General features: G+C 43.0%; 1 protein-coding gene across 1 annotated transcript in view; it reads right to left on the reverse strand.

Annotated features, from left to right (window-relative positions):
- Positions 1-27259, reverse strand: part of SMPX (small muscle protein X-linked) — a 79533-nt gene that overhangs the window by 46043 nt on the left and 6231 nt on the right. The window contains exon 2 of the mRNA XM_063444299.1: positions 15273-15333. Coding sequence (XP_063300369.1) covers positions 15273-15311 — 39 coding nt within the window. The 5' untranslated portion in view covers positions 15312-15333. The remainder of the gene's footprint in view (positions 1-15272; positions 15334-27259) is intronic.

Consider the following 27259-nt stretch of genomic DNA (forward strand, 5'->3'; position numbering starts at 1 on the left):
GGATGTGCATACAGCACTTGCCGCATCATATGCATCAGTTTAACATTGGATTGGCCCTCGGCACAAGAGTCACATAGTGTTGCAAAATGAGTCTCAGCGTTGGAGGTTTTTATATGAAGCAGGGGGGAATTTAAAGAAAACCTGCAACTAGGGTACGTGTTTATATTCCTAACCCTATATTGTTCCATTAATTAGACAAAGACACAAAAGAGTTTTCAAACAGTTGTATATCCAAATGGAGATGAAAGGGACATGTAGATTGTCACTAATAGATTTGTCCACTCTCCCTCTGGGCAACTTTAGTCTGCTTCCCAGTTCATATCTAACGTCTGTCTCCTTGTGACATACATGTTTAATATTAAGTTCCTCTTGGGAATGTCTGAGTATTTTGTAGTGAAAGCATGTTTTATAGTCCGCTACCATTAGGATATTGACAGGAAATACAAATGTTAAATTATAATATAACATATCTTTAAATGATACATGAATGCATTATTGATTGGAGCATCAATATACTATTTTGTCTCTGACATAGCCATAAAACCGATTTCATTAAAATGTAACAATCCCTTTGACATTTGTGCAATTATCTGTTCGTACGTGTTGCAGGATATATACTGCAGAGATATTTTTACTTTTTTACTTGTCCTCAATTAAAGCTCATTTTAATATAATTTTGTGAGGAGGGCTGACTATCTGAAGACAGAAAGCAGCACTATTAAATATCCTTCACTGCATAAGGCTTCTTTGTGTTTTATTTTGCTCACATAAGAGCTCTGCAGCACAACTCTGCATATTAGCACCCTGGTTGGCTGTCCTGTAGGTTTATATGAAAAAGAAAGCTTCCGGTTTCCGCGACCATCTTAGCTGGCTGCGTTTCACCCTAGCTCTAAAACTCACCTCCAATCCGACGCCCTGGGGCCATGCTTACTGGTTCCAGGAGGTGCTCTGGCACTGTGTGCTCCCGGGCGGTCGGAGGGTGCCATCGGAGATTCAGGAAGAGGCCAGAATAGCCTCAAAAAGTTACGGGGACCTGCCAGAAGTCGAGGCCTATGTGATAGGCCACGCTAGCATACATCACGGTGCGGCCTGCATCAGGAAAACCCAGGGTTGGTGTCAGAGAGCAGAGGTGGCCTGTGGAGAGGTGCCACACGAGGTGCTTGCAGTGCAATTCACTGCTACTTTTCACCCAGCCGTGAGTAGTGATGCCTATCTCATATCAGCCCAAGACTCCTACCGCTGGCTCCTCTGTCTCCCCTACACTGCTTGTGCCACTCTAAGGAACTGTGTCTCACAGGCCAGTCTCTCACACTATACTGTCACCTCCCGCATTAACTTATTTTCTGCAGTCTCAAGCAATACTCTCAGTATGTACACACTACACACACTGCATTCACTTTACACACACTGCATTCACTTTACACACACTGCATTCACTATACACACACACCACACTCACTATACACACTCACTATACACACAGCTGCTGCCCAAATTTTGGAGTGGCGCTCCTGCAGAAAATTGCACTTACACCTACAATAAATATTGGACTGTGAGTCTGTGACTCACTCTGCATGACAGTGGGATGTAGTAGCTGCCTGCATGAACTATACAGTTTGCTACGTTTTGCATGCTCTATCACTGGATTTTCTGCTTTTCTGCCAGCATGCATGGCCCCTCAACCAGCTGACCAGCTTATGTTAAAGGAATACAATAATTAACTGCTTGCTAAGTCCACGCACTCCCTGCAGAACTGTACTTTTCCTCCTACCATACCTCTGTTTCTCTATCATAATATTTGCAGTTATCGGTGATACCAATTTATTAAGTGATTTTTCAGTGGACTCTCCAGACCCAGCCCTAGTTGCAGAGCACATTTCCGAATACTCAAGTGGCCGTGGTATCAAAATTGGTCTCCGAGATTCCTGTGCCACTCTGAAGGCCTGAATTATATATACATGTAACGGACCGTTTCAGCATAAAAGGGAATAAAATCCGTTTAGGCGATAATCCCCTTTAGATAGACCGGCACAGCTACTGCAGAACACCAAACTCCCGAACTGGATACAAGATAACACTCCGAACTGGAACAGCTGAACAAGAAAAGCAGACAATCCGCTTACACTCCTGGCAGTCAGCATACAATCCAATCCCCCCCAAGAACGAGACGACACTTCATTTTGAGGGTTAAACAGGAACTCTGGACTGGCTCATCCAGCCTGGCTTTTATTTCCAACTCACACATACAGGCCACACCCAGGGGGAGGCATAAAAGAACCAATGACATAGATGTTACATCCCACACATCCCCTCCCCTTAGTGTGACACATAATCCCATTATGCATACAGTTTAAAATATACTTTTACACAACTTTCATAACTTTAAAACCATACATCACATTCACATAAAAATACATATCCACAATCAATCCATTCAGGGGAACAACATATTAAAAAATGGCATGAATCCGACCAGGGGTTCAAAAGTTACTAAAAGTATCTTTTGTCCCTTACTAGCCGCATGGCAAACCAGTTTAGAAAGGTTTTACATAGGCCTCTATCCTGGAGACAAAGAGGAAAGTAATCCAGTTACCCAGGGCTAGAAGCAGACTCCATTAACCACATGGTTACAGAAAGACATAAAACACTTTAAAATACAGAAAGTTACTTTTTATCCATAACACACAGACATTTCACATATCCCCAGATAGCTGGGATCTGAGCGCACAAAACTACCGAATAGCGCGCAGATCCTATTCACACAGTACAATTGCCATGGAGCTAAAGTCTTTCCCATAGTCTTTCATTATATGAATAGGCTCCATGGTATAGCTATCTGGGGTATCACATTCCCATAAAGTCTGGTCCATAGTCCAAAGGCAGCAGGCGGGCAACCAGGCTTCTCCAGTTCACAGTGGCGAAGTTGGTTTCGCCACAATACATACCCTGCTTCACATTTCAATCCTTAAGGGTATTTTCTGCTACCTGTCACCCCAGAGTCCTTGAGGTCAGTCGACTTAATTCCCACTCTTCAGTCTTGTATCTGGGACACTTTACAAATCGCATCCTCTTCTGACACGCCTCTCATCATTGAGAGAGCACACAGGCTTAGACCGGACAGACCGGGCAAAGCCTCAAGACCTCGGTCTATCATAGCAAAATTTCTCAACTTTTATGACACTATCCGTATCTTAGCAGCATTCAAAGCCTTAGATATTCCCACTTATCAGGGGAACAAAATATTGATCTTTAAAGATTATTCAGCGCAAGTCACTCAAAGGCGAAAGGCATTTACACCCATTTGCTCAGAGGGGGATCCGTTTTTTGCTTTTCTCTACCCTGCCACTCTTCGCCTACAGATTGCCAGTCGTACTCACTCCACCTCATTGGTGGCTGAGGTGTACGAGTTCCTTCAGGATGTCATGCCGGACTGAGTCGCCCCTCCCCTGAGGAACAGTAAGATAATTGTTCTCATTCTCTTTTGGTTCCAACCACTGTATATAATTTGGGCCTCTAGGCCCTGTTCATGCTGGACTCACTGTTCACCCCACTCGCTTTATCCCTGGGACTTGTCCGTTTGCTCGGGCTGGGACAGACGGAACCCCAAACATATACATTCCCGTGTAATCAAATACGGTCCATGCCGAGGTATCAGCTAGCCACGGATGTCTCAATCATCACACATTTTACCTGCTCCCCCTCTCAAGTTCCTCTTGTGGAATGTGAAAGGTGCAAACACACCCATAAAATGCAAGATTCCTAACCTACTTAACCAAACATTAAGCCCAAGTCACACTTTTGCAGGAAACACACTGGTCATGCTCTGACACCACTCAACTCCAGGCTCATTGGATTTAATCCTGTATAGCTGCTAAATACAACTCCAAGGCTAGGGGTGTGGCGGGGGTGTGGCGATCCTGCTACACTATAAACTACAAAATGTAATCCACAGTTCTCACGATCAACAATACTTGTTATTGCATTGTCAATGTATATGCTCCAAATTCATGTGCTAACCCATTTTTCACCAAATTACTAGCATTACTCACTCAAATTGACATTGACCAAATAATTGTAGGGGGTGACTTTAATGTCGTCCTCGACCCATCTAAAAACAAATCCTCGTCGGTGTCAGACCCTCCCACAGACAGTAATTGTAGGCTCCTTCATCTGATTACCTCATTAACTCGCATGACCCATGGACAATATTGCATGGTGGGGAGCGGGATTACACATTCCATTCTAAGGTACATAATACCTTTTCAAGAATCAATAGATTTCTAGTCACCCCACCGGTGTTACCCTATGTCACTAGTGCCAACATTAGAAACATAGAAACATAGAAACATAGAATGTGACGACAGATAAGAACCAGTCGGCCCATCTAGTCTGCCCAATTTTCTAAATACTTTCATTAGTCCCTGGCCTTATCTTATAGTTAGGATAGCCTTATGCCTATCCCACGCATGCTTAAACTCCTTTACTGTGTTAACCTCTACCACTTCAGCTGAAAGGCTATTCCATGCATCCACTACCCTCTCAGTAAAGTAATACTTCCTGATATTATTTTTAAACCTTTGTCCCTCTAATTTAAGACTATGTCCTCTTGTTGTGGTACTTTTTCTTCTTTTAAATATAGTCTCCTCCTTTACTGTGTTGATTCCCTTTATGTATTTAAATGTTTCTATCATATCCCCCCTGTCTCCTCTTTCCTCCAAGCAATACATGTTAAGATCCTTTAACCTTTCCTGGTAAGTTTTATCCTGCAATCCATGAACCAGTTTAGTAGCCCTTCCCTGAACTCTCTCTAAGGTATCAATATCCTTCTGAAGATACGGTCTCCAGTACTGCGTACAATACTCCAAGTGAGGTCTCACCAGTGTTCTGTACAATGGCATGAGCACTTCCCTCTTTCTACTGCTAATACCTCTCCCTATACAACCAAGCATTCTGCTAGCATTTCCTGCTGCTCTATTACATTGTCTGCCTACCTTTAAGTCATCAGAAATAATCACCCCTAAATCCCTTTCCTCAGATGTTGAGGTTAGGACTCTATCAAATATTCTGTACTCTGCCCTTGGGTTTTTACGTCCAAGATGCATTATCTTGCACTTATCCACATTAAATGTCAGTTGCCACAACTCTGACCATTTTTCTAGTTTACCTAAATCATTAGCCATTTGGCTTATCCCTCCTGGAACATCAACCCTGTTACATATCTTTGTATCATCAGCAAAAAGACATACCTTACCATCAAGACCTTCTGCAATATCACTAATAAAAATATTAAAGAGAATGGGTCCAAGTACAGATCCCTGAGGTACCCCAATGGTGATAAGCCCAGGCTTCGAATATACTCCATTGACTACAACCCTCTGTTGCCTGTCACTCAGCCACTGCCTTACCCATTCAACAATATTGGAATCCAAACTTAAATATTGCAGTTTATTGATAAGCCTTCTATGTGCAACAGTGTCAAAAGCCTTACTGGAATCTAGGTAAGCAATGTCTATTGCACCACCCTGATCTATAATTTTAGTTAACCAATCAAAAAAATCAATAAGATTAGTTTGGCATGATCTCCCTGAAGTAAATCCATGTTGTCTCTGATCTTGAAATCCATGTGTTTTTAGATGTTCAACAATCCTATCCTTTAACATGGTTTCCATCACTTTCCCCGCTACTGAAGTAAGGCTGACTGGCCTATAGTTGCCCGACTCCTCCCTATTACCTTTCTTGTGAATGGGCACAACATTCGCCAACTTCCAATCTTCTGGGACTACTCCTGTTATTAATGATTGGTTAAATAAGTCTGTTAATGGTTTTGCTAGTACACCACTAAGCTCTTTTAATAGCTTTGGGTGTATTCCATCAGGTCCCATTGACTTATTTGTCTTTACTTTTGACAGTTGAAATAGAACCTCTTCCTCTGTAAACTCACATGTAATAAATGACTCATTTATCCTTTTTCTTAACTGAGGTCCCTTTCCTTCATTTTCATCTGTAAATACCGAACAAAAATATTCATTGAGGCAGTCAGCTAGACCTTTATCCTCTTTTACATACCTTCCTTCTTTTGTTTTTAATCTAACTAATCCTTGTTTTACTTTTCTTTTCTCATTTATGTATCTAAAAAAAGTTTTGCCCCCCTTTTTTTTACTGATTGTGCTATTTTCTCTTCTGTGTGTGATTTGGAAGCTCTTATAACTTGCTTAGCCTCTTTCTGCCTAATCTTATAGATCATTCTGTCTTCCTCACTCTGTTTTTTTATAATTACTAAATGCTAACTTTTTGTTTTTTACTATTTTGGCCACATCCGCAGAGTACCACAGTGGTTTCTTGAATTTTTTGCTTTTACTGACAAGCCTAATGCAATTTTCTGTTGCCTTCAGTAGTGCAACTTTTAAATAATCCCATTTCTCTTGGACTCCATTTAAATTGCTCCAGTCTGATAATGGCTCCTTTACACATGTTCTAATTTTAGAAAAGTCTGTTTTTCTAAAGTCTAAAACTTTTGTTTTTGTGTGGTGTGACTCAGTCACTGTTCTTATATTAAACCACACTGACAGATAATCACTGGATCCTAAACTTTCACTTACAGTAATATCGGATACCAAATCTCCATTTGTTAACACTAAACCTAGAATGGCCTCTTTACGAGTTGGCTCCTCAACGACTTGATTTAAAGACAATCCCAGTAGGGAGTTTAGAATATGTGTGCTCCTGGCACAAGCAGCTATTTTTGTTTTCCAATTCACATCAGGAAGATTAAAGTCACCCATGATGATAACTTCCCCCTTCATTGTTATTTTAGCTATTTCCTCAACTAGTAGATTATCTAACTCTTCTATTTGTCCTGGGGGCCTATAAATCACACCTACACGAGTTACTGTGTGATTACCAAATTCTAACGTAACCCAAACGGACTCTATGTTCGCCTCACTAAATTAGGCTAGATTATATGCTATCCTTCACATACAGGGCCACCCCTCCCCCTTTCCTGCCTTCCCTGTCTTTTCTATATAAAGAGTACCCTGGTATTGCTATGTCCCAGTCATTTTTCTCATTATACCATGTCTCAGTAACAGCGACTAAATCTACATCATCAGTTGCCATTATTGCCACAAGTTCATGAATCTTATTTCCTAAACTGCGAGCATTTGTAGACATGACTCTAAGCTTATCATTTTTTAACACACTTGCTACAGGCACCTTCTGTCCTTGATTTGGGGGACAATTGGATTGATGTTTTATCACCCTTTTGCCCCCCCTCCTAGTTTAAATACATCCTAGCAAAACATCTGAACTGCTCACTGAGAACATTTGTTCCCTTTTGAGAAAGATGCAAACCATCTTTTTTGTACAGTTTATTTCCATTCCAAACAGAGCTACCATGATAAATAAAGCCAAATCCTTGCTCCCAACACCATTCACCAAGCCACAAGTTAAAGTCCCTAATACGCATCCGCCTGTCGTTCTGAGTGTTATGCACAGGCAGAACTTCAGAGAATGACAGTGTGGAAGCAACCTGCCGTATATCATTGGCAAAAACACAAAAAACGTCCTTAACCTCTGAAACCTCATTGCAAGCCAACTCATTTGTTCCTAGATGGACAAGTACATCCAATTCGCCTTGCTGCTTTGCTCGCTTAACAATATTACAGATAGAAACAGTGCCTCTCTCCACAACACCACTAGCCTCAATGCCTCTCTCCACAACACCACTAGCCTCAGTGCCTCTCTCCACAACACCACTAGCCTCAGTGCCTCTCTCCACAACACCACTAGCCTCAATGCCTCTCTCCACAACACCACTAGCCTCAGTGCCTCTCTCCACAACACCACTAGCCTCAATGCCTCTCTCCAGAACACCACTAGCCTAAATGCCTCTCTCCACAACACCACTAGCCTCAGTGCCTCTCTCCACAACACCACTACCCTCAGTGCCTGTCTCCTTTTCACCATTACACTCTGAAAGTGCAGAAAATGAATTATGTAGAGCAACAGACTGTGCAATATGCCTTTTATCCACAACTCTAAGTCTACCAGATCCTACAGTGATCCATCTGCCATTCCTAGTATGTCTCTGCGGCAGTGGATTTGCAGCAGTTCCAGCCTGAGTTTGTTTACCAGTTGTTGCGGACCGTTTTGCACACAAGGGGATAAAACCCAGTTTAGGCGATAATCCCCTTTCTGAGAGACAGGCACAGCTACTGCAGAACACCAAACTCCCGAACTGGATACAAAATAACACTCCAAACTGGAACCTCACGAATAGCTGCTAGCAGACGAACAGGAAAAGCATGCAATCCGCTTACACTCCTGGCAGTCAGCATACAATCCAATTCCGCCAAAGAACGAGACGACACATCGCTTTGAGGGTTAAGCAGGAACTCCTTTACTGAGGGCTACCTGCCCAGTATTTATGCAGGTCTCCCACCTGCTGGACACTCCCCTAAGGGACCAAATGGGAGACTGAAACAGCAGACAGACATGCATTACTTTAGTACATACAGCCACAATACTTTCCCACAATGCATCCTGGCTTCCTCCTCTCTGTCCTGGAGATAATTAGAGAAGTAATTCAATTATCTCCCAGGACAAAGGCAAAACTCCATTACACACGTGGGGACACAAAACAGACTATCACTTTAAAATACATAAAGACACATTTTATACATAAAACACAGACATGTAACATATCCCCAGATAGCTCAGGTCTGAGTGCACATTATTAGGTGAATGGCACTCAGACCACACGAATACAGTTTAATTGCCATGGAGCCAATGTCTTTAATTACACTAATATGCTCCATGGCATGGCTATCTGGGTTAAAACATTCACATAAAACAAACTACCGAATTTCCATGCATTCGCCCAATCCATACGAATAGAAGTGCAGCGGTGCCTGCACGCAAAAGTGTCCGGGTTTGGTGCATGAAAGCCGGGCAGACAAGCGCTGGCTGCCCGGGGAGCTCCAGAACACCGCCATCGTGTGGCGGCTGAATGTAACCGCGACCACCCAGCCACAATCAATTAGACTGCGGTTAACCGCAGCTACTGGGTGGTCAATTGCCGGCACTCGCTTGTTAAGCCACGGTTAACCGCGGCTTCAGGGAGGTCAATAGGAGGCACACTCCAGCTTCTGGGTGGCCCATTAACAACGCCGGCTGGCTTCCCTCGGCTCTGGGGAGGTTGGTAAAACGGCTGTTTGTTGGTAAACTGCTGTGCAGAAAGGGAGAAATAAATCTTTCTGCACAGCAAAATTAACCCTTTAGCTGCCGGTCCATAATCTAAAGGCAGCAGGCGAGCAACCAGGCTTCTCCAGTTCACAGTGGCGAAGTTGTTTTCGCCACACTTCTCCCCTTTACCAATTAGACTAACAGGGTACCTGACCTCCTGCCGGTCAGTGCCCTTGTTAGTCCAGCAGCCCACCCACAAGACAGAAACAGCAGTACAGCCCACCCACAATAAATGGTTACTACACCTGGGTAGAGGAGAAACATGTCCATGTCCAGGTGCCTCACCACGGCTGTGTGGGGGACTGGTAGGCTGCCTTGGTGGGTTGCTGAGGGGACAGAGACCAGCGGTACTCTGTCCTGGTGCCAGCACTACCACGGGAGTAGTCTGGTTGGAGCCTGGTTGCTGGAGACTGACTGTCTCCCCTTTAGGTGCATAGCTCGGCTGCCGGAGGGGGAGACCGACTGTCTCCCCTTTGGATACACCGCTCTGTGGCTGGGGGACAGGACCGACTGTCCCTACCCCTTGTGCTGTAAGTGCAGAGACTACGGTCCCATCTGCACAGTTGTGGGGCTTAACATCTCCCCTTGGCAGGTTAGGCTGCCGCTGGAGAGAGGGTGTAACAAGCTCCTCTCTCTGGACGGTAAACTGCCGCTGGGGAGAGGGGTTAGCAGACTCCTCTCCCTGCCACTCTCTCTGCTGGTGGAAAGGGGGACCAGCTGTCTCTTCTTTCATTCTCTTGTCCTGCTGCTGAGGTGCGAGACTGACGGTCTCTGTTCCCTGCAGGACACTCAGTCGCTGGGGAGGAAGGACGGCACCTTCAGCTCCCTGGGGTGCACACTGCCGCTGGGGAGGAAGGACGGCACCTTCTGCTCCCTGGGGTACACACTGCCGCTGGGGAGGAAGGACGGCACCTTCTGCTCCCTGGGTTACACACTGCCGCTGGGGAGGAAGGACGGCACCTTCTGCTCCCTGGGGTACACACTGCCGCTGGGGAGGAGGGACGATACCTTCTGCTCCCTGGGTTACACACTGCTGCTGGGGAGGACGGACGACACCATCAGCTCCCTGGGGTACACACTGCCGCTGGAGAGGAAGGACGATACCTTCTGCTCCCTGGGACACACACTGCCGCTGGGGAGGAAGGATGGCACCTTCAGCTCCCTGGGACTCACACTGCCGCTGGGGAGGACGGACGACACCATCAGCTCCCTGGGGTACACACTGCCGCTGGGGAGGATGGACGGCACCTTCAGCTCCCTGGGGTACACACTGTCGCTGGGGAGGAAGGACTGCACCTTCTGCTCCCTGGGATACACACTGCCGCTGGGAGGACGGACGACACCATCAGCTCCCTGGGGTACACACTGTCGCTGGGGAGGAAGGACTGTACCTTCGGCTCCCTGGGACACACACTGCCGCTGGGGAGGACGGACGACACCATCAGCTCCCTGGGGTACACACTGTCGCTGGGGAGGAAGGACGGCACCTTCTGCTCCCTGGAACACACACTGCCGCTGGGGAGGACGGACGACACCATCAGCTCCCTGGGGTACACACTGCTGCTGGGGAGGAAGGACGGCACCTTCTGCTCCCTGGGACACACACTGCCGCTGGGGAGGACGGACGACACCATCAGCTCCCTGAGGTACACACTGTCGCTGGGGAGGAAGGACAGCACCTTCTGCTCCCTGGGACACACACTGCCGCTGGGGAGGACGGACGACACCTTCTGCTCCCTGGGACACACACTGCAGCTGGGGAGGACGGACGACACCATCAGCTCCCTGGGGTACACACTGCCGCTGGGGAGGAAGGATGGCAAACCCCCTTGCCCGCTCCGATTCCCATGGCAAGTACTCTCCCACCGTTTTTCTCACAAGCTGCACTATACTCTCCGAGGGGTTGGGTCCGCATAAAGCCAGCACCGCAGTGACCTCTCTGTCAAACGCCTCTTGAGTGTAGCTGGGTGCCATGCTTGCTCTGCTGAAGTTGGTTAGTTAGTAGATAGGGGCGCTGTACGGGTACTGGCGTTGCCCTCACCTTGTAAATCCAGGGAATGGTGTTACCTGTAGCTGTCCTTCTGGTTGTAGGAACGATCCCGCCGCTTGCCACCAATTGTTGCGGACCGTTTAGCTCAGAAGGGATAAAAACCGTTTAGGCGATAATCCCCTTTCCCATAGACCAGCAGCTACTGCAATCACCAATCTCCCGAACTGCAAACTGTACGAATTCACCAACTCCCGAACTGCAAACACACGAACCCTGGAATCAGCCGAACAGGAAAAGCATACAATCCGCTTACACTCCTGGCAGTCAGCATACAATCCAATTCCCCCAAAGAACGAGACGACACATCGCTTTGAGGGTTAAGCAGGAACTGAGGGCTACCTGCCCAGTATTTATGCAGGTCTCCCACCTGCTGGACACTCCCCTAAGGGACCAAATTGGAGACTGAAACAGCAGACAGACATGCATTACTTTAGTACATACAGCCACAATACTTTCCCACAATGCATCCTGGCTTACTCCTCTCTGTCCTGGAGATAATTAGAGAAGTAATTCAATTATCTCCCAGGACAAAGGCAAAACTCCAGTACACATGTGGGGACACAAAACAGACTATCACTTTAAAATACATAAAGACACATTTTATACATAAAACACAGACATGTAACATATCACCAGATAGCTCAGGTCTGAGTGCACATTATTAGGTGAATGGCACTCAGACCACACGAATACAGTTTAATTGCCATGGAGCCAATGTCTTTAATTACACTAATATGCTCCATGGCATGGCTATCTGGGTTAAAACATTCACATAAAACAAACTACCGAATTTCCATGCATTCGCCCAATCCATATGAATAGAAGTTCAGCGGTGCCTGCACGCAAAAGTGTCCGGGTTTGGTGCATGAAAGCCGGGCAGACAAGCGCTGGCTGCCCGGGGAGCTCCAGAACACCGCCATCGTGTGGCGGCTGAATGTAACCGCGACCACCCAGCCACAATCAATTAGGCTGCGGTTAACCGCAGCTACTGGGTGGTCAATTGCCGGCACACGCTTGTTAAGCCGCGGTTAAAAACATGAGACAAAAATCATCCCTACCTTTATTATATGACAGGATCCTTATGCCATATACATACACCTTTGGTCAGACAGTGTTTGAATGTGACAGTTTTTCTGCAGGGCTGGGGCAAGGATTTTTGGCTACATAGGTGAATATACATTCTGCTGCCCCCCCCCCAACCCCCCCCAACCCCCCCCCCCGACTCCTCACTTTTTTATCTGGCTCGTAGATTCCAAGCAAATGTGTCAAGCCCTGCTATAAGTACTCCAATGAGATGTGGTTATCTTTAGAAAACTCAGTAGAATGCTTCTCAATATTGACTCATGTTTTCCTATGAAAATCTTCATCCTCGTAAACAATAATACAACTGAACCAGGATGCCATGTGGTGTTCCTAAATTTATTCATAAAAGTACCGATCTCTCCTGTCCCTTTAACCAACTGTACCCTTTAACTATTGTAATATAATATGTGTATATTTAGGGGGGCGGAGCCTAGCATCCGAGCTGAGCGGTTGTGCTGCACCTCAGCTCCCGCTTAATCTGGTACTAATCGGGGTAATCCCACGAAAAACTTGGCACAGCCACACACCGGAGATGAGCCACAGTGACGGGGACACCCGGGGGAACCGCCAGATACCTGAACCAAGCCTGTACTCCCCCGGGACCCGACGAAACGATATGAGGCCTACCGGAGATCGAGCAGTGGGGAGGCGGCCGCTCCCCACGCTGTCTGACCTGGACTCGGACCTCACCTCCAACCCCCCCCCTATGGACCGATGGGGGTTATCTCGGTCCGACTTAAGCGAGAGAAGCAACGAAGGCGGTCTGAACACGCAGCCGGGCGACCCGCAGCACGGGGACAGCCGAGCACGTGGCCTACCTGAAATGATGGAGGCAAACGCAACAGGGGAGAAAACGGACTGCCACACGTCAGGGCTGGATTACACAGCCAGGCTCAACGCACTCTTCGCAGCATTCTGGGCTAAGCTGGAGCACCGGACATGGCAACCCACTCCACACGCTCACAAGGGTAATGAGGCGCCCAAGCAACCCGCCCGTAAGCGGATTACCACTCAAGTGTACAGCGCCCCAAGATGGCGCCGCAGCAGCAAACGCCCTCGGCCTGTACACAAAAGCGTGAAAGGGAAAAGGTCACTGAAACAAGGCCGCAGACCACCACGAACTCTCCATATACATAATACGCTGCCTTACTCTTCTTCCGAGCTGGGAGCTCACCAGGAGGTAGCTCTCCACCACCACCCATACACCCAGGGAACTAACCGGGACCCGGTGGAACCCTGGGCCCACGGCCCTGTTGATGGGGCCAATGGACATGTGGTACGGGCCCCCGCCAAAGCCTCGGGCCGAAGACAAAAGACACTCGTACGACTAAGAACCAGGAGGGAAGTGGCAACACTGCGGGCCAAGCGACTGGACAGCCTACACAGGCAAACGGGAAGAGCTGGACAGTATCCTAACCGAACACGAACGCCAGGGAATATCCCCACACATCCTGAGACTACAGAGGACTTTCCCTCACAACCTCAGTGCGACTGCTCGAGACGAGATCACTTGATACCCCTAGCTGGCATAGGGTAAACTGGGAGCCAGGACGGAGACACGAGATAGGCCCTTAGCCACTCACTGTCACTACCTGCCTTCATAGCGATGCTGGTGCCTATTAACTTATGCATAGTAACGTTACTAATGACGAAATAAGCCATACAATTGTGTCCATAGATTTGTATACATACATGTAATGCACCGTATGAGGGATATAGCACGCAGTGACTGGGCAACATGGAACGTGAACGGTATCTTAAATTGTGTAAAATATTCAATGTTAAGTCGCAGCATTATTATCTATACAACATTGCCTTTAAACTGACAATGTTACCGTTAAACATGTTTAATGTTCTAAGGCTGCTTAGCTAGGTCACTCGGCAATGCTACATGTGTTATTGAGACAGAAATAGCGACGATAATTTCTATGTTGTGTCACTAAAATGTATATAACAATCTGCCTAGCAACAACTCACTTGCATACCTATATCACGTATTATCTAGTGAATGTTGGCAATCAGATATATGTCAGGTGCTCTCCCTTTTGTCCCTCTTCTGACCCCTACTTTCTGACCTTCACTTTACTCATACTAGCGAGAATTTGATTTGTTATCAACCTTCACAATATAAAACTGTGCATAGCTAGCTAAAGACATAGCAATGAATGCAAACGTATACCAGTCTAACCTGAAGACGATGTTATGGCGCACAAGGGCTACTTGTCCTCTCTGATTTTGATTAATTTTGTTACTTACCTAAGCTTGTACCACTCTGTTTACTTGCATGTTTCACAAAAAAAAAAAAAACCATGGCAATCTTTCTTTGAGGTGCATTGCACACCATCTTGATACTATTACCTCATGTTACCCCACAATGCCTCCTCTTTCTCTTATGTACCCCATGATGTTTGTGCCATAATAAAAGAAAGATTTACAAAATAATATGTGTATATTTATTTCAATTAATGATAAATCTTATATACTTAAAGTGTGCAAACAAAAGATGGATGGTGATGTTTGACATGTCCTCTAGTATTTTAACACATGCATTGCTATTATCAGCTTGTTATCTCAGAAATGTTGTGAGTTACATACTGGAAAGAGTGATAGCTCTTTAAGCACATACCGAAACGAGCGATACCCCTGTACATAGCGAGGCACTATATATGTTTCTGCAATTCAAATTTCATTTATAGCAAATAAGAGCGAGCACACCCTCTCCAGGATTTTTGCTTGTAAACTATGCTATGTGCAGCTGCTAAAACAAATATTTCCAAATTACCATTTGCAATTTGTAAGGTAGTCCAATCCCTACACTTGTGCTCAGGGAAATTATAGTTTTATTGTGTAACGGCATATACTTTTAATGCTATTTAATTAATGAAAGGAAACGTACCTGGATAGATCTGACATTTGAAGCATGCTGTTTAGACATTTTGATGAGTTTTATCTTCTTCCTAAAAGAAAGTTTAAACAATCAATGTATTATATGTATCTTTATAATACTTTCTTTTCATTAGCAAGTCTACCGTTTCATTCTCCATTTCAATGTTGCTTAGATACTAACTCTAATTATGTGGTTAAGCAAGAACACCTGAGCTTCTATTTAATAATGTATGGTAAGACGTTTTGCTGCTTATATATACACTACACAGGTACAGTCTATTCCTCAAACATTCTTATACAAGCCCTACCTCTTAAACTACCACAACAAGAGGACATAGTCTTAAATTAGAGGGACAAAGGTTTAAAAATAATATCAGGAAGTATTACTGAGAGGGTAGTGGATGCATGGAATAGCCTTCCAGCTGAAGTGGTAGAGGTTAACACAGTAAAGGAGTTTAAGCATGCGTGGGATAGGCATAAGGCTATCCTAACTATAAGATAAGGCCAGAGACTAATGAAAGCATTTAGAAAATTGGGCAGACTATATGGACCGAATGGTTCTTATCTGCCGTCACATTCTATGTTTCTATGTTACTATGTTTATGTCTCCCTCATACTGATCATTTGGATTTTAGAATGTCACAATATGATAGTCATTATATAAATTCTTACACCACCAGTGACATTTTTCCCACCTTCTGTAATGTGCCAAAATAATCCATCTTTTTGACACGGTTTATTTTTCTTTCATAATTTTGTAACTTTCTTATCTTGATCATGTTACCATTGATTAGATTTACAAAATAAGACTGAGTAAAATTACTAGGAAGAAGCAAAAGGAAGAACATATCAACGACTTACCTGCCATATAAAATATGCAACTTACAGTGACAGACAAATTTGTTGGGGAAACAAGTGTGCTTTTGCACTTTAAAAAAATATATATTATAGACTGGAAGGGAAAAATATCTAAACCGAAAGAGAACAAGAAAATAAAATGATGCAATGAGGAATACTGTGGAATAAATAAGGAAATATATAGGTGCAAATAGGAAAATTGCCAGAAAAATGTGTAACAAATGGACAACATTTTTTTTATACAAAGTCCTCGTTATGCACAAGATAGCAGCAGTATGATAGTGCCTTCCATAAATGTAAATAATTTTGCTATGGTTAGGGTGGCTTAGATTTAAATAAAAAGATAATGGTGACTAAAGGTTACATGGTACTTGCACTGAAGATATTGTCTACTCTTACTGAAATGACTCTCAGACAAAGCAATCTGCTTCAGCTATCTGACTCACACAATGTTCCTTATGTAAAAAATTCAGAAAGGTCCAGGCACTACAAGATATCAACAAAAGGCTATTTATTTTAACCCACAGTCAAATCGCAACGTTTCGACCTACTTGATCATTGTCCTTGTAGGTCGAAACGTTGCTTGACAAAGACCGTGCAGGTCGAAACGTTTCGATTTGGCTGTGGGTTCAAATAAATTGCCTTTTGTTGATATCTTGGAGTGCCTGGACCTTTCTGCATTTTCTACATAAGGTACTTGGTTTCTTGGTACTGAGACCTGGTTTGGTTGCACCCAGATTCTTACAGATACAGGGGATTGAGTGCAGTTCCACACTGTTGGTTTTGGAAAGAATCACGCAATGTTCCTGTCAGAGTATCACGCTGCAGTTGTGACTGCTTCCTCAGCAGGAACCAATCGGGATTTGAGAATTTGCATTTGTGTTTAATTAGCCATATCTGCATTGTGAAACAGCACCAGCAAATAACACTAGAAAATAAGTTTCTTGTCATCTATGAGTACTTTGCACAAATCAGAAGCTTAACTCCTGGTTTCAGGGCCCAAACATAGGTCCCCATGTCCATTTAGTCGAGTCACCACTGGTGGAAACAAGCACGACATATTAATCAGAGCTCAGGTAATTTCTCACAATAATTTATTTCGGTAGCATAATTGTTTTCTACAGTAAGCAAAGACCCCTGTAATGTCTGAAGAGTCTAATTAAGATATAAAATATATAAGATAAATATTGCCAAATTTATTATAGTGTCAATCATATTACACGTGGAGCACAGATCACTGTGCTTATTTTCTAATTGGAGTATAGGTCAATGTTGTTTATTTAATATATTGTTATCTGACAAAAAAAGATTAAAAACAACTTGTGATATGGATGTTCTTTGTTATAAATTGTTTCCTTATATCTTTACAACTATAATGCAGGACTATGCATACCTCCAAAGTGTCCCTATTTAGGAGGGACAGTCCTTATGTTGGGCCCAACTACATTTGTTCCTCTTTTCTAGGAGCCCGATATCGTTGGTGCGTCTGAGTGAATAACAGAGCTCCACATCAATAATGCACACAGTGGGGCGTGGCCAGCAGCTGAACCGAGCGGACGTCTCTTCGCAGAGCTCCGCTCGAAATCATAGACATAAAAGTCCAAATCTACGGGATAACATAAAAGAATACACCCGAGACAAGGAATACCCCCAAGTAGAGACAATGGGGAAGAAAAACAAAAAGAATCAGGGCTCAGCTACGCCTAGGTAACCCGATATCAGACTCTCCTTTGAGCCCCTACGGAGACCCAAGATGGCGCCTGAGGCCTACTACTCTCCCGAAGCCTCCGCAGAAGAAGAGGACTCACTGCCCTCACCTCGCTCAGAGGTCCGAGACAGCTCGTCAGACCCTGAAGCAGACGAGACCCCAGCCACAAAGGGGGATATAAAAAGGCTCTTGATCGACCTAAGGCAGATTTGGAGAGAGGACCTCCAGAAGGTCCAGACAGAAGTTGAGGACGTGCGCCGCACAGTCCGCGACCTAGAGACACGGGAGACAGCCAGGGACAAGAAACTCTGTGATACAGATCAGAGCCTACAGGAGCTCACATCACAGGTACGAGACCTGAGGCGCTCGGTGTCTACTATGGAGGCAAGGCACAGGCGAAAAAACCTGCGCCTCAGAGGTGTTCCCGAAACCATAGAAGACACACAGCTCCTACCCTATGTCCATTACCTCACGACAGCCATGAGCATCAAAGGCCTTACAGACAGGGCACAAATCACCACAGCTTTCAGGGTGCGGAAATCCGCAGCAGCACCCAAAGAAGCACCTAGAGACATTATTATTGTTACCAGGGACATCTCTGTGCGGGCCGCCATAATAACCCGATCAAGGGAACTGGGAACAGTTACTCACGAAGGTCACAGAGTGGCAGTGTACCCTGACACACCGTTCTCAGCACTAATAGAAAAACGGAAATTGGCACCTATAGCCAAGAAATTGAGACGCTAACATGAGATACCGTTGGGGCATGGACGGATCCCTCACCACTGCCATCAAAGGGGAAAGCCACACACCGGAGCACTGTATCTATAACAAGTGCAAGCAAGACAAGGCAACTGGCACTATGACAATAAAGAGACTGACACCTGCACCCAGAGGAGAGCCAGAAAATTGCTGCTCAGGATGACGACTAATATAGCGGGAGCTTCCTTTTCACAACGAACCCATGCATACCTCTATACCAGTTATATGTTAACTAAATGTTTTTACACTAATTGTCATATATGAATCTATATACTACATACGACAGATATCGATGTTAAACTGTAAAAAACTTTCAATAAAACATACATTGAAATAAATAATGCACACAGTAATGTATATTTAAACCAAAATCGATGTGTGTGTTTAGGAATCTAGTTGTGTTTAGGAATTTAGTCTGCGTTAATAAGATACATTATTGTTGTTCTAAATTACATTTTAGTTCCAGAAACTGTCAATAGCAAGTCTTCTGGCCACAACCCCACTCACATCCGTAAAATTTAAATCTCCCTCTTTGTCCATTTGAAATTTTTGGAGACCTGAGTATGTAAGTTCCTGCTGGAGTAATAGGAGCAGGAGACTTGGTCTAGTAATCCAGCTGGGGTATTAAACAGCTGGGGTTGGATTTGTGAAGCAAGATATATGTCTTTCAACATTGGCCAGTATGAAGCTGGGTGAGAGGAATCTTGTGTGAGCATGCCAATGACGAGATGCAGAGACTGCATCTCATGCAGAGATACAGAGACCCCCCCCCCCCCTTCCTTGGCACCCAGTCCATGGCCAATTTGAGGGCAGCCATAGAGCAGGCACCAGCCATGTGGCACATCTACCAACAGTATACAAGTAGACAGATGCCTGTTTGGGCAGGATGGGGTTGCTCTGCACGCTTCCTACTGTCTGTCACCAGAGGTGGACCAGCACCCACTAATACACTTCTCGTTTGAGTACAATCTGTCTGCTAGTTGTTTCCTTTTTCCTCCTGATTTATTAGGGTACCTGTCTTGTGGTCAAGATGTGAAAATATGATGACATATTCCCAGTGCGGCTGATCAACAGTTCTCTTACTATCATGGGTTCAATAAACTTTAAATGCTAGTTTATAATAGCTCATGATTTTATATATGGCTGACAAGTTTACATGCAGGCAGACATCAAGTGCTTGCTCTTCTAGGCTAAAGAGATCAGAAACAGGGGCCACTATACCATACAGATTCAGGCCCCTGATGATTCTAATCTAGCATTGTACCCAATGACAATGTATACCCAAAAACACTCATACACTGACATTGCAAACACAGAAACACTCACAAATGGGAAATTTAGTTAGAGGTGAGGCTCTGCTTTAAGGACAAAACTGTTATATATCTACAAAAGGTTTTTTTAAAAAAAAAAATAGACATCCTTAATTAATTTCCCCAAAAAAGTGACTATGCAAATATTTCTTGACCAACACCCACAAATTTGCCTTCACAGCTACAAATATCTCACTAGACAATTGGCACATCTTGGTTCAGACCAGGGGTGGCCAGAAAGGTAAATCCCCAGGTGTGCAAGTACAATTCCCAGACTCAAATGTCTTAAACCAATTCATAACAAATGCCAGGCCAGTCGCCTTTACAGTAAATTATATTTCTGACATTAACACACGCAAAACAGTCCATCTCTTACTCTCGGTCTAAAGTAATAGAACTTCAAGAAGGTCTGACCGTTTTTAACTGCTATCTACAAATGTTATTTTATGCCCCCATCCCCTTCTACAAGGCATTGATTGGGCTCTAATTAATTAAACTGCAAGACAGCATCTTTCTGAGTGTAATGGAATCGATCAAGACACATTGGTAAAAGATGAAAGATACATGGAGATTGCAAACCTTAGTGTTGTAAGTGACTTAACTAAAATAATGGGGGGTTCCAGACAATTTTAAACCACATGAAGTTATTAGCCTTACTGTTGCTGCGTATGTGTCTCATAATCATCTGATGATTGTTTATTTATTATAATCCACCCTGTATACTGGAGGAGGTTAATAGATTTATGCCAGCTGTAAGCTATAAGAGATTGATGGAGTTAGATTGTCAACATTTTCACATTTTCACTAAAAAAAAGTTTTATGAAAGTAAAGGAATAGAGTGATTCATTATTTCAGCAAGAGATATAACGACATAATCAGACAACACCGTTTTATTGTACAAAGTAACGCAACCTCGTCTCAAAACCCCATATCTGAAAACCTTCTATCTTTCCGATAAGCCTAGAGACTAACAACCTGTCAAAACACTTGCTGTTTGTTTCTTTAAATAGATGTTAGAATTCGCTTTGTGTAGATATGAGGAACATTTTCCACGCTGAGACATCTGGTATTGTCAGGTGTTTCTTACATATCTCTTTCCTCACAAATATAAATTAAAGGATACATAGTATGATCATATAACCAAAACAATAGAAATCTCAATCAATTTATGGCTAACTGCAAAATGGTCAAGGTCTGATGACCTTCCTGAAAGCTATTAAAAACATTTGTCCTCTAGCGTTGCAGTTATATCATTAATGCCTTCAATACTACCTCACCAGCTAATCATCTACAGCCCCAAGCTCTTATGACCCACATTGCTCTGATCCCACCTTAAATTGTTACACAAAATCATGGAAGTTCCTGCAGCTGAGAGTAGTCTACCATGGTCTCTCACCACAAGATAAGAGACAATACCATCAAAGTACGGTAATCAATTTTGTCTATAAACCTGACTCTCACAACACTTTTTCAATCTCTGTTTCGATGGATGCCAAAAGGCCTGGGACAGAGTGGACTGGTCCTTCATTGTTCTCGAGGCCTTTGGCTTCAGTCCTAAGCTAGCTCATCCACAATGAAACCTTACAGGAGCACTGATTTCCCCATTTTTCTTTTAGCCATTAAACCATTGGTATCCTCAACGAGAGCTAATTCAGAGGATTAGAATTGGCTACCCACTCTTACAAAGTATAGATGATTGCTGATGATTTATTTATCTTGTGGAACCCTCCGTTTCTGCCCCAATCTCCTGTTGGAAGTCAATTATTATATCTTATATTCAAACCATCAAATCAGACAAGATAAATTACAAATATTAAGGATCTCCATCTCCTCCTTATTCACATTTCATTTTAGCAATCACCCTTTGAAGTATTTGGGTGCTCGCTAATCCCCATCCCTCTGCAATATGTTCCCTAACAACTTTTCACCCATTGAATACTTTGGAAACTTGGTAGCTGGTGCCTCCCCAATATTTCATAGTCAGGGTAAATTAATACTATACAAATGTATTGTCTTTCCCAGTCTTTATTGCCTATACAAATGTATTGTCTTTCCCAGTCTTTATTGCCTATACAAATGTATTGTCTTTCCCAGTCTTTATTGCCTATACAAATGTATTGTCTTTCCCAGTCTTTATTGCCTATACAAATGTATTGTCTTTCGCGTTCTTTATTGTCTATACAAATGTATTGTCTTTCCCAGACGTTTACATTTGTTTCACGCTTTCATTTTTTCCCAAAATGATTACATACATAAAATTCATTGAAACCGAAATGCCATAAATTTGTACTTTTTTATATCTACGATGAATTGGTTATGCAGAACCAAATCGTTTTTGCTATGCTCATATCTAGTTGTTAATGCCCTATTTAGCGGCAGTCATGCTCCCAAACACTGAAAGACAATCTATGTGTCGATCTTACATAGCACTAGTACAGCCTTTTTAGTACCTATAATTAACAGCTTTAATACATGCATTTATGATGGGATGAGCTAACCACATCTGTAGGGATTGATGTAGATATTACTACATCACCCAAGCATTGCTTTGGAAGAGTTTAGCAATATATATTGCCTACCTAAATTTACCAAACTGAACATTGCCACGGGAAACAACTCTGTACTCAAATAATTTAAGGGGATATACTGTAACTGTTACAATGTAATAGACCCTTTTTGGGCAAAGTAGGACATTCTTTATTAGGAAAACGTGATCTAGATTTAGGCATATCTAAAGTCATCTTCTTTCTAATGCGATGATCTAGCAGTTTAAATATACCAAGCACTCTGATCACTAAACAAACCTACCCTGAGTGTGATCTGAATCCAGCATGCCTTCCTAACACGGATAGCAATAAAATTAAGCTGTATAAATTTCTGTGAGGAGTTTCTGATTTTAGAATGCCCTCTAGGTCTCATTAATGGCATTTATAAATGAATTTATAGACGGTCAGAGCATAAAAATAGATCATGTTATTGTGCACTTTAAACTACATTAGATTGTATGACATCTATAAAAAAAATAATAAAGTGAAACAATTTACTCTTATTCCATTACTATAAAGCGCTGAAAGTTTTGTGCAAAGTAGTTTTATGTCAAATAACTTTTTTTTGTCTCATTGACAGCCGCTAGAGGCGCTTCCGCGCTTCTCACTGTGATTTTCACAGTGTGAAGACGCCAGCGTCCATAGGAGAGCATTGAGAATGCTTTCCTATGGACTGACTAAATGCGCGCGGCTCTTGCCGCGCAGGCGCATTCAGTCGATGACGTCAGAAGGAGGAGGAGAGTCCCCAGCGCCGAGGGAGCCCGGCGCTGGAGAAAGGTAAGCCTTTAATCCCTTCCTCCCCGTTCAGCCCGGCGGGAGGGGGGCCATTAGGGTGGGGGGGACCTATTAACACTATAGTGCCAGGAAAACTAGTTTGTTTTCAATACACTATAGTGGTCCTTTAAAAAATGGAAAACCTTGCAACTTCTGTTAAATCTCTGTACAGTGCATTTTCCCAACACAGAGATATGAAGATTTTAGGTGCAGCAAAAGGTCATTTGATAATACTTGCCCTCCAAGCAAAGGTTGTCAGCTCTCCCCTGGGCAGGAACAATGTGTATATTGTACTATAACACGTGCACAGAGACCAACTTATTCTGAATGAAATGGCTCTTTAAAGCCGATCTGTCACTTTCAGGGATCTTTCCATATTTTGCAAAGACCTCCCAAAGTGACGTCTCCGGTGATGGTCTGGTGGCTGCGGTGTGCAGGGGAAGGTAGTCCCTACTTTGTCTTATGGTATATTTGGATTACGTTGGAATTTCAGTGAAATCCCAATGCAGTCAGGATGAATATTTGTATAAAGATTGTATCTTTACGAAATGCTCAAAGATGACAGAGCCTCTTTAATAATGATAATTTTCAACAAAATGCCCATAAATCCCTCCTGTTTTTTTGTTTTTTTTATACGCCAGCTCTCATTATAATGTCACAGGAGGGTCACATATAAAAATAGACTTTCAGCTGCCAGGGACTAGTTGGCTGCATAGTTTTGATGAAAGATTTTGTAACAAATCCTTCCTTGGAAAATTCTAGGTCAATCAAGCACAATGTATTCGAAGACAATAAGTTATTATTAGAGGACAGCATTTAATAAGAGATGACAAATTGATAACCTTCATTATTTCTTTCAACAGTATACCAGACTCCCAAATTTCAGCCTGCAATATACATGTTGTAGAATAGAGGAGTTTAATTCTAAAACTTTTCAACTCATAGCAAACTGATCCCTTTAGAGCATATAGACAACAGTACAGTATAGACAACATGTCTTTCAATGGCTATTTGTTTCTTTACTAGAACTGTTTATTTACAAACCAACACATAAAATCACGACAGCCAATGAGCCTTACATTAAAAGTCTACAGAGTTTCCAATAAAAATATGTAAATCCTGATCTTTAACCTTAATGCCTAGATTTCTTACATATTACACAAATAAATGGAAAAAGGATTGCAAACAATAGAAAGACAGACAGTAAGACAGACAGATAGATATAATCCTTAAAATGAATAAGTGTTAAAGGGACATTATGGTCACCTAAACAACTTTAGCTTAATGAAGCAGTCTTTGTGCCTCAAACGTTTCACTGCTCAATTCTATGTCGTTTAGGAGTTAAATAACATTTGTTTCTGTCCATGCAGCCCTAGTTACACATGGGAAGGAAATGGTTTCATTTTTAACCAGCTGTTAAGTTAATTTAGACAAATATCCTGCCCCGTAAATTGAACTTTAATTACACACGGGAGGCTCCTGTTAATAGAGCAGGAGATAAATTCTAAATGAAACAGACTGTGCAATAACAGAAGTATAATCTTTAGATCTCCCTTTACAGGAAGTATTTAGGGAAGCTGTGCATGTTACATGCAGGGAGGTGTGATTAGGGCTGCATAAACAAAGTGATATAACCCCTAAAGGCAGATAACTGTGTAGTAAGACAGCTGGGGCATAATCTGTACACCAAAACTTCTTCATTAAGCTAAAGTTGTTTTGGTGACAATAGTGTCTCTCTCAGTGCAAATGTAACTAGAACATGCAGTCTTATAAAAACTATTTTACATAATGTATAAACTGTGTTAACCTCACTTGGAATAAAAATATGAAAAGTACAAAGTATTTTTGGAGGAAAAGGGGTTTATTCACTGAAATGGCAAAGTTCAAGCTAATGTAGCCAAGGTGTGGAGGTGTACAATCTTTCAAAATCAGCCCTTTTTGCCAATTTTTACAACCCTATGTTCAAATCACTGCAATTTGATGTTTGGAGAATAAACTTAAGAATGGAAACGTTGGCCCCCAGATTGTGCACTGTACAGGGGGCATTGCTGTAAACTGCTGAATTGTTCTACACTATAACTCATTGTAAAACCCCTGTAGTATTTATAAACTCACACATGCAGACACACAAACACACTAAATATATATATTTTTTTACATAGTCAATGGTCAGTTTATTACATACAAAGACATTAAATGTCTTCTGTGTATGCCTGTGAACATCATTTTGAGTGGTTTAACAGTGATAAACTGCAAGCCCTACCCGAACATATACACACACACGCTTTTTTTTCTTTACAATGCTCTGTTTAAACAAATAGGATAAACATATCTATTTAAAAACTGTTTGGTTATTTCAGTGAGGTAAATATATTTAGACTGTACTGATGGAAGCATTCATTTTATATAATGAAAAACAAAGACACACCAATGTTTACTCATGTCACAAATTGCATAAAAGGGATATTACAACAAAAAAAACAGAAAATGGTAATGTGAGAGCAATGCAAATGTCTATGGGGTTTAACAGCCAGAATGTTTTGCATCAATCCAGAGAACTGCTCTGTTGATAGGCATGGATACGCACTAGACACAATATTTTGTCTGGATGTGCAAAATCTGGAAAAAATGATCAAATTCTGACTACATTGGCAATCTCCATATGTTTTAAAGCCATAAACTGTTAAAATTAGGGCAGTCCAATTGGATTTGCAGCAATCATCAATTGAAATCAGTGCTTTTGCATCCAGTGATTATGACATCCATATTACTATAAGGGAGGTTTTTAACTGTTATTGGGGAAAGGGGGTAAGTAGGGTTGATTTAATTTAAAGTGGGGTGACTAGGTGCTTTGGGACCCATAACCCCCTGGGGGGGAGAGATTTAGAAGATGCCACTAACTGGGGGGTGAACAATGGCATGTCCACCACCCCATGCATAACTGCCACCCGTGGGTCAGAGCTTGCGTGTGGGACACTAGGTCTTCATTATATTGTTTGTGGTCAGGGCAATATTACCGTGATGGTAAGATAACACATGGTTCGTATACAACAAAACATAGATAATAATACCAGTCGGTTGTGGTATGCAAGAACCGACAATGCAGTAGGCCTGTAATAAAAAGGGCAAAAAGACCTTCTGTCTTTTTAAGGAAGGCCGGGATATCCAGGGATTCAAAAAGAGTCAACATGTGTGTCAGGCTGGCAGGGGGTAGTGAGTTGTTTTCTATAGTGAGGAAGTCATCCAAATAGTGAATTACAGTCGGATATCTGCAGACCTCAACCAGCAACCAACACAAGGTCTCAGCGAAAATATCAAATATTTTGGGGTTGCTTTTAGAGCAAAATTGAGCCAGGTGAAGAAATAATATAGTCCTTTCCACTCAATGCCGTGCAGATGCCAAAATGAAGGGTGAATGGTAAGTAATTTGAAAGCATTGACAATGTCCGTTTTACTTAGCCATGCTCCTGTCCCAGCAGCCAAAATGGTCCAGATGGCATTGTCACTTGTGGAATATTGCAGCGAGAATTTGTCAGAGGATATGAGGGAAATTAAACTGGGGACCGTGGAGGAATGCAGGAACTAAACCCACAAATTCCCGCATTAAAATTATTACATATCTGGGACTTGTCCAAAAAAACGATATCTCTACCCAGTTTATCCTTCAACCCTTTAGTTGACCTTGCAAAGTTAGGGACTGAGTGGCCATGTTCCCCTTCAGCCAAATTGGGGCATAGGTTGGTGGAGTGTGCCGTGGATGCACAAATCGCACAAACCGGGGGCCCTGAGGCCTGCAGAATAGCTCAGTACCTAATCTACTATAGTTGGTGCTGTAGTTGAGCCAGAGCTGCAGCCACCTTTGCAGAGAAGTAACAGTGGTAGTCATAGAAGGCTATACCACCGTATTTATGCCCCAGATCCACAAGCTTGTGCAAGTATACATCCAACTGTTCCCTTTTCTCTGGATAAACTGAGCTATACACATCCCTGTAGATCCCAAAACACAAAAAGACAAATTCAGGTATGGATAATTTTATTT

Source organism: Pelobates fuscus, chromosome 1, assembly GCF_036172605.1.
Source record: "Pelobates fuscus isolate aPelFus1 chromosome 1, aPelFus1.pri, whole genome shotgun sequence".
In the NCBI taxonomy this organism is placed as follows: domain Eukaryota; kingdom Metazoa; phylum Chordata; class Amphibia; order Anura; family Pelobatidae; genus Pelobates; species Pelobates fuscus.